Genomic DNA, 8,966 nt, shown 5'->3' on the forward strand with positions numbered 1-8,966 from the left:
AAAAAAAAAAAAAAAAAAAAAAAAAAAAGAAAAAAACCGGAAAGAAATACCTCCTCACAACTAACCTTATCCTTTACAAACACTAAATTGCAAATCAAAAAACTTACACATAACATAAACTCTTCAAATAACATTTATACACTCATACCCCAAATGACAGGTAAACCACCAAAAGTAAAATGACTAAAATCATTACAAATAAATACTTGTAGAATATTTAGTTACAAAACAACCCCCAAACAACACAAAACCACAAAGAAGTTACCTCAAAACAGCAAACCTACCATTTAAAACAATTAACCCCACTAAGACCAAACATAACAATAATACATAAAAAAAAAAAAAAAAACAAAAAAAAACACAAAAATAAAATAACACCCACCCAAAAATACCCAATCACTCCAACACAAATTTACTTCTCAGTATCAAAATCGTATGACCTTTTAACAACCTAATTCTATTATTTCTACATCTCTTTTAACACCTATAATAACTACAACTCACACTTGAACCACATCAAATGAACTTACTTATTAACTAACCAGATGAAACAATAACACATCTATAACTTTAAATAAATTACTGCCAAATATAAACATCTTTAAACATACTGCCTTACAAAATAAAACAACTGTTCATTTTTTATTATTCACACACAATCATATATATAAAACATTTTTTAAAATATATAAATGGATGAAATCACAAGAAATCAATTTACAAAAACTTTACTAAATATTTTTTTAAACATTAATCAATCACACATAAAAATAACTAAATAATATTTTCAAACATTAAAACATCACTGAATAACTTAAAAGTAATAATTATTAATAAGATGAGTATTTCAGTTTTTAATAATGATTTATCTCCCTTACCTACTTAAATTTTTACATAGAACTCTACAAAAATCCTTACCAAGTATATTTATAACTTAAATTTTAAAACATATATAGACAAACATACTTAACAAGAATAATCTACACACCAAACAACTAAACTAACCAAAAAACCCGAATAAAATACTAATATATTCATAACACAAAAACCCAAAATCATTAACATAAAAACCCATATAAACACATGAAAATACCTACAGTTAAAAAAGACGTACCTTAATGAACAATATTCACACCTTAATAATTCATTATGAACTCTTATTAACGATTAACATTAATTACTTGATACCAATCAAATACAAGAAACTGTTACTTTAGCCAATAAATAGAATAAACTATAATCATATAACTAATAACTTAAAATCACACTTTATTAAAAATATAAAACAGTAAAGCAACGTATCATAAAAACTCCCATTATTATCACTACGCAGATATACATATATATACACATATACCTACATACAGATAGGTAGATCATATATCCATCTCAACAGCAGCATCTGGGATCGATTCCTGTTTTCTCTCTTGTCTCTTAAATTTATTAGCCACAGAGGATGGAGTAAGGAAATCATTTTATTTATCACCTGGTTCTCCAGAAACCTGAAAAACAAAATAGAACAGAACAAAAAGAAAAAAAAGAAAAGAAAACCACATTTGAAAGGCAGATCCTCACCAGCAGCTGGTCCATCTCCTACGGGGGACCTTATTCTAGGGCACTTTTGGTGCACTTGCCTGAACCTGTCAGGGCACTCTGTGCTTGCAGGAGAGATTTTTTTTGTCAGGGAGAGGCAAGGGGAGGAGAAATAACGCTCTAAACAGCTCAAATCCATTACTGTGCCACTTCCTGTGTAGCAGGTCCTGTGACAGGATGGGAACTGAGGGTGCTTGAAACTTAAAAGCTAAAGACACCAGCACAAGGTGTCCTTTTGCTTTGTCAAGGAAGTGATTTCCAAATCACAAAGCCTTTCCACCATCATCGCTCCTACCACCACCTGAAAGCCTCTTGATTCTCTTCTCAAAAACACAAGGGACACCTCAGAGTTCAGCAAGTTCTGCCAGTGCAGCCCTCGGTGCCCCTGTCTCCAGGTCTGTCCCCCTTGCTTTCATCCTCAGCCATGTCATTCTTCTACTGTGGACAGGAAATTGTCCCCATGTCTCCTGTACTTCTCTGGTTACCTTTTCTCTAAGCCGTGCAGGACCCACGAGAGGAGGCTGTGATCCTCTATCAGCTCATGGGCAGCTCTAGAGGTGACAGGGGCAGCACTCTGTGATATCTCCAGAATACGACTCTGAAACAGAAAATGCAACTTGTTCTTTTACAGCCAAGATGGGATTATCTAAAATAAAATGAGCAATTTGGCTGGTATCTGATCAACTCTCAGCTAAAATGAACACGGCCTGTTCTCAGCAACTCCAGAAAGGAAAGACATTCTCCCTTCAAGGCTTCACACCACAGGTGCTGCTCTTACAAGAAGTATTCAGGTAGCAAGACAATTTTCTCTTTTTGTCTGAGGTTTTGATACCTGAAATCCTCAAGGTGCATGCTCCCAAACCTGAGAACTCCCGGCATGCGAGTTTCCCTCCTGCCGAAGCACTGTTCAGGTGACAAATGTGCTGGCTGGGGAAATAGAGACCCCAAAAAGAAAAGGCCCCGACTGCAGGAGCAAAACTACGGCACCCACGTGAGGCTCCACGATGGCAGGAACCTGTCCCAGTTTCAGGGGATAAGGATGGGCCTGGTTTAGACACAAGCTAAATTATTTCCCCCTCCACAGATACACAAAACCAACAAGGAACAGATTTTCAAGAGGAACAAGGCAGAATCAGCTGCTCCTTTCTGTTTTGTACTTGAGATCTCGAGGCTATATAAGCTTTTGTGGTTTGGGGTATTTGGGAACTGTTCTTTATAAATTCTTACCTGGGAGCCCTCGTCACACAAAGGACTGCTGAAAAAGGCAAGAATGACCCAGAAAATCCTCTGGTAGACATAAAGCTCACAGCAAAGTTTGTCACGCAGCCCTTCCCCAAGAAATCTGAGGATCCACTCGCACTCTGTTTTCTACGGGAATCCACAAAGAACAACACCACCATCAGACATTCAGACATTTCCAAAGGATACCTGCTCCTAAGAGCACAAAACCCCGGTTCCCTCTTAGTGCCAGCTCAGGGCTTACCACAGCTTAGTCTGGACTTCTCCATTTCCATACCTATCAAATTTAATCACTAACATCCATTGGGAACAGTCAGTCTGCTGCCCAAACATGCAGAGGAAATGGAATTTTAGAAGTAGCTGTTTCTAAAATACTTCAGTTGAACTCAAAGTTACTAACCTAAACTCAAAGAGGAATTGCAGCTAGCCGGGGCAGAACATTCTTTTCTTGTGCTCACAGAGCATATGCAGCACAACTCATTCCGCATTGAAATCAAGAAAACAACAAAAACCCCAAGGAAATAACATTTTGAATTCCTATATGAAACATAAGAAAGACAATTCTAATTAACTACCTGTGAGAGAATGAGGTTTCGTCGTATTTATACGTCTGTTTTTAATACATTCCTGAAGAATTGTAAGTGCCGTTTCCCGGCATCTTTTGGCAAAAGCGGCGCCCCGCAGCGCACCGCTGCCGCTCCAGTCATCTGGGCATGAAATAGCCGCTTCTTCGCCTCCGGCAGCCGGAGATCGCGGTAGCTTGCAAGAGGCGAAGAACGAAGCCGCGAAGAAGCCGGCTTGTGTGCGAAACTCGCAGACAGCTGCAGGACGGTGGCTGCCGCTCTCCTGCCTCTTGAATTCACTCTTGGCATGCCAATGGGAGGTGTTCCAGGACAACCTTCCTGAGTTTTTATTTTGGTTTTCATGCATCCCACCTTGGAAATTCTTGTTGCTCCCCAGAGGCTCCGAGATGCAGAGAACACGGTGGCAGCTGCTGAAAAGAAGGGCAACTGTGAGTTGGTCAAGAAGCAAGAACACAGGCAGTTGACTGTGCTTGGCGAGGAGCAGCTGCTGGATTCTTGCAATTGCCTTCAGTGCGCACAGAAGCCCGCTGCTCTGCTGCTTGGTTTTTCGCCTTCAGTCAATTACACACTGCTGAAGTTGAGGCAGGCAGTTCAGCTTTGCTGCTTTTCAGCATCTCAGCTGCCCTTCTGCTCTGTGACAGCTCTCCAGGTTTCTTGCCTTCGCCAGGCTGCAACGTGCCCGCTAGTACCAAGAACTGGGCAGGAGTGGGCAGAGAGCACGGCCATCTGCCAGCAGGTTGCAGCTTGCCCAGGAAAATGCAGTGTCCTTGGAATGTGCAGCAAATCTTATTTCCTGGCAAGGTCGGGCTAAGTGAGCAGTGCTGGGACACTTTCTCCTTGAGAACTGGAGCGGAAAAGCTTTTCGCTAAGATGTAGGCGACTAGAGAGGCAGAATACGGAGCTCCGCAGCTGGCCGAAAGCAAGTGCCGCTTCCCGGCGTCTTTCGGCAAAAGCGGCGCTTCGGAGCGCACCGCTGCCGCTCCAGTGATCTGTGCGCGAAGTTGCCGCTTCTTCGCCTCCGGCAGCCGGAGATCGCGGTAGCTTGCAAGAGGCGAAGAACGAAGCCGCGAAGAAGCCGGCTTGTGTGCGAAGCTCGCAGACAGCTGCAGGACGGTGGCTGCTGCCCTCCAGCCTGTTGAATTCAGTCTTGGCATGCGAGTGGAAGGTGTTCCAGGACAATTTTCCTGTGTTTTGACGTAGTCCTACTACATCACTCCTTGGAAATTCTTGTTGCTCCCCAGAGGCTCCGAGATGCAGAGAACACGGTGGCAGCTGCTGAGAAGAAGGGCAACTGTGAGTTGGTCAAGAAGCAAGAACACAGGCAGTTGACTGTGCTTGGCTAGGAGCAGCTGCTGGATTCTTGCAATTGCCTTCAGTGCGCACAGAAGCCCGCTGCTCTGCTGCTTGGTTTTTCGCCTTCAGTCAATTACACACTGCTGAAGTTGAGGCAGGCAGTTCAGCTTTGCTGCTTTTCAGCATCTCAGCTGCCCTTCTGCTCTGTGACAGCTCTCGAGGTTTCTTGCCTTCGCCAGGCTGCAACGTGCCCGCTAGTACCAAGAACTGGGCAGGAGTGGGCAGAGAGCACGGCCATCTGCCAGCAGGTTGCAACTTGCCCAGGAAAATGCAGTGTCCTTGGAATGTGCAGCAAATCTTATTTCCTGGCAAGGTCGGGCTAAGTGAGCAGTGCTGGGACACTTTCTCCTTGAGAACTGGAGCGGAAAAGCTTTGCGCTAAGATGTAGGCGACTCGAGAGGCAGAATACGCAGCTCCGCAGCTGGCCGAAAGCAAGTGCCGCTTCCCGGCGTCTTTCGGCAAAAGCGGCGCTTCGGAGCGCACCGCTGCCGCTCCAGTCATCTGTGCGCGAAGTTGCCGCTTCTTCGCCTCCGGCAGCCGGAGATCGCGGTAGCTTGCAAGAGGCGAAGAACGAAGCCGCGAAGAAGCTCGCAGACAGCTGCAGGACGGTGGCTGCCGCTCTCCTGCCTCTTGAATTCACTCTTGGCATGCCAATGGGAGGTGTTCCAGGGCAACCTTCCTGAGTTTTTATTTTGGTTTTCATGCATCCCACCTTGGAAATTCTTGTTGCTCCCCAGAGGCTCCGAGATGCAGAGAACACGGTGGCAGCTGCTGAGAAGAAGGGCAACTGTGAGTTGGTCAAGAAGCAAGAACACAGGCAGTTGACTGTGCTTGGCTAGGAGCAGCTGCTGGATTCTTGCAATTGCCTTCAGTGCGCACAGAAGCCCGCTGCTCTGCTGCTTGGTTTTTCGCCTTCAGTCAATTACACACTGCTGAAGTTGAGGCAGGCAGTTCAGCTTTGCTGCTTTTCAGCATCTCAGCTGCCCTTCTGCTCTGTGACAGCTCTCGAGGTTTCTTGCCTTCGCCAGGCTGCAACGTGCCCGCTACTACTCAGAGCTGGGCAGGAGTGGGCAGAGAGCACGGCCATCTGCCAGCAGGTTGCAGCTTGCCCAGGAAAATGCAGTGTCCTTGGAATGTGCAGCAAATCCTATTTCCTGGCAAGGTCGGGCTAAGTGAGCAGTGCTGGGACACTTTCTCCTTGAGAACTGGAGCGGAAAAGCTTTGCGCTAAGATGTAGGCGACTAGAGAGGCAGAATACGGAGCTCCGCAGCTGGCCGAAAGCAAGTGCCGCTTCCCGGCGTCTTTCGGCAAAAGCGGCGCTTCGGAGCGCACCGCTGCCGCTCCAGTCATCTGTGCGCGAAGTTGCCGCTTCTTCGCCTCCGGCAGCCGGAGATCGCGGTAGCTTGCAAGAGGCGAAGAACGAAGCCGCGCAGAAGCCGGCTTGTGTGCGAAGCTCGCAGACTGCTGCAGGACGGTGGCTGCCGCTCTCCTGCCTGTTGAATTCACTCTTGGCATGCCAATAGAAGGTGTTCCAGGACAAACTTCCTGAGTTTTTATTTTAGTTTTCATGCATCCCACCTTGGAAATTCTTGCTGCTCCCCTGAGGCTCCGAGATGCAGAGAACACGATGGCAGCTGCTGAAAAGAAGGGCAACTGTGAGTTGGTCAAGAAGCAAGAACACAGGCAGCTGCCTGTGCTTGGCAAGGAGCAGCTGCTGGATTCTTGCAATTGCCTTCAGTGCGCACAGAAGCCCGCTGCTCTGCTGCTTCGTGTTTCGCCTTCAGTCAATTGCACATTGCTGAAGCTGAGGCAGGCAGTTCAGCTTTGCTGCTTTTCAGCATCTCAGCTGCTTTCTGCTCTGTGACAGCTCTCGAGGTGAAATAGAGATTTTTAGAGTTAGGTTAACAAAATGAATTAAGCATTTCTAATTTAGCTTGTAGAGTTATGTGTTGAATTTTCAACCTTTTGCTTAAGAAACCTCTGCCTAATACAAAGGGCAAAGGAAAATGCAAATTTCTGAAGCTTCTTGCATGAAGAACAATACCAGAAGAAGGAAAGAACCCTTTCCTTCTGAATTAAAATAAAGAAGCTCCTCTGTCTCCAAGCCTATCAAGACTGACAGACGTACTCAGATAAGCACCAAAGGACCAAAAGCGCACGCGCAGAGAGGAAAAGTTCAAAAGTTCAATCATGAGGAAGACCACAATCTTCAGCCTCAGGACCACCAAGAGACCCCCGTACGACCACCACAGCAAACCACGCATGCCCAGAAGGGCGTGGACTTACTTCGCATGAGAAGCGAGGACAGGCGGGGCCAGGGGTGGAATATGCATGAAAATGTTGTGCAATGTATTGCATATGGAACGTCTTTAAGAATAAAAGTGTGGGTCAGACTGAGGCTCGGGGCACAAGTTTTGGAGAGCTATCTCACTTGTGCCGGGCGCTGACATACGTACCCACTTCATAACTACCCCAGGTTATGGAGTCTATTGATTTCTTCCGCGTATCGTTTCAGTCGGGGCTTGCAAAGGTGCTTTAGGCGCGGCCCAGCTGATAGCGCAGCGGGCGCGCGGGCACAAGCCGCGGTTTGAGGAGCTGCTTTGAACGCCGCTAGCTGATAGCGCAGCTAGTGGGAGCGTGGTACAAGCTAGGAGTTACAAGCACCGCTTACAAGCATCGCTAGTTGGTAAAAAGCTTGCAAAAGTAGCCAGCGAGCCCGGCTGGGCTAAGAGTTAAGTGTTTGTTATACAATAGCACTGCCCTTCAGTGTTAAAAGCTGTCACTGGTGCAGGGGGAGGGGTTGGGGAAGGCAGTCTAGGGTTGCCATGGGAAACAGCAGTTGTATGAGTTCTCCACCCCCTTTCGTAAGAGAATTGTACCCTCCCCCTGTCCTGTCAGTTGTTGTTCAAGTCTGCCCCTTAGCCTAGAATCTTCTCTGTTCCACGTTTTCCCTTTGGTTCTTCCACCAAGAACACTCCTTTCCCTTTTCCCCACTGGTTAATGTTATATTTCCCCTCCCTTTAGCCTTCTCCCGATTGTACCCTCGAATGCTAAACCCTCCTACCCCTACGCAGTAAAAGAATCCTCACCCCGCCCTTCGGGGCTCTCGGAATCTGCCTCCCTTCTGCTTCGTTGTCTCCCTGTTTGCCCCTTCTGCGACCCTTCAATCAACGAGCAGGATTTCAGCAGCCCGAGTGTCCCTCCCGTTCTTCTGGTGCACCCTCAGATGTACCAGCTACCCGAGCTTCGTGCCGAGCGGCTAAAAGCCCCCACGGCTCGGCAAGTGGGAGATCCTTTGCATTACAGGGCGAATAAAGGGGGGATGAATGTGTGTGAATGCGAGGCTGTAAGAGCCCGTCAGAAGCCCCTCATTTTCCATTCTGCCTTCCGATTGCCACAAGAAAGAATCCCTTCCCCCACTGTAGTTCCGGCTTAGAACAGGACACAGCACAGGTGGGACCACTGAACCGTCATGCTGGCTGTTCCCAACAAGGCCTGGTAAGAACTTGGCAAGGAGTTGGCAAGGACTTGGCAAAGACCTGACATGGAGCCAGCACGGGACAGCCTGATGCGCGGCCTGCTTCTAATCTCCGTTCTTAAGCCCAGTGAACTTTTGGGGTGACTCTCGCGGTCCTTCATTGAAGACCCCTCATCTGCCTCGTTACCACTGTGACAAAGAAAGAATGAGAACCCTCCTCCCAAGGACTGAGACTGAGACCCCTGCTATAGGGAGGAGGGGAAATTGGTGGTCTGACCACTAATGACATGACCTGTTTCCCTTCAGTGATTCAAATGGACTTATTCTTCATTGGATTCGTCTTGCTTTGGTGGTTTCTGTGGACTCACCCGTTCCCTCGGGGCGATTACAATGGACTTTCATTATTACACTTGTTCCCCCCCTCTCTCCTCTGTGGACTATAATTGGAGCCCCGAGTCGACCAGAACTTCGAAGACTCCCCCGACACGACAGACGGATCCCCATCGTCCGGAGCACTGAGGATCTCGCCTGTGTTGGTAGCTATTCCCATATCCCTCTTCTCTCTCTAACCTTTTATCTCCTTTCAGATCCCCACTATCGCGTTTACTGTTTTGGCCCCTACTAAAAGTGCATTTGTTGTGATTAACTGATAGTCCCTTGTTGTTTGCCTTTGTTGCACTTTTGGGATGGGTGAAAAGAACCATCACGACACCCCGCAA

The 8,966-nt window shown here is 47.0% G+C and overlaps 1 protein-coding gene across 1 annotated transcript; it reads right to left on the bottom strand.

Moving 5' to 3' along the window:
* Positions 1-1,357: 1,357 nt before the first annotated feature.
* On the bottom strand, positions 1,358-3,539 carry LOC128813012 (nucleolar pre-ribosomal-associated protein 1-like). Its single transcript, XM_053987756.1, has 4 exons — positions 3,441-3,539; positions 2,821-2,961; positions 2,079-2,191; positions 1,358-1,502 (listed from the first exon to the last, which is right to left on the bottom strand). Exons 1-4 carry the CDS (start codon positions 3,537-3,539, stop codon positions 1,358-1,360), a joined length of 498 nt encoding a protein of 165 aa, XP_053843731.1.
* Between the last annotated feature and the right edge of the window lie 5,427 nt (positions 3,540-8,966).

The sequence above is a fragment of the Vidua macroura genome, chromosome 11 (genome assembly GCF_024509145.1).
Source record: "Vidua macroura isolate BioBank_ID:100142 chromosome 11, ASM2450914v1, whole genome shotgun sequence".
Lineage (NCBI taxonomy): Eukaryota > Metazoa > Chordata > Aves > Passeriformes > Viduidae > Vidua > Vidua macroura.

What these genes read in the sequence shown, in the direction of transcription:
- LOC128813012 (XM_053987756.1), bottom strand. Translation starts at nt 3,539, where the DNA reads ATGACTGGAGCGGCAGCGGTGCGCTGCGGGGCGCCGCTTTTGCCAAAA. An exon ending in GGAATGTATTAAAAACAGAC is followed by an intron (nt 2,962 to 3,440) that starts GTATAAATACGA and finishes GGATTCCCGTAG; the next exon opens with AAAACAGAGTGCGAGTGGAT. An exon ending in CTGCACGGCTTAGAGAAAAG is followed by an intron (nt 1,503 to 2,078) that starts GTAACCAGAGAA and finishes TTTGTTTTTCAG; the next exon opens with GTTTCTGGAGAACCAGGTGA.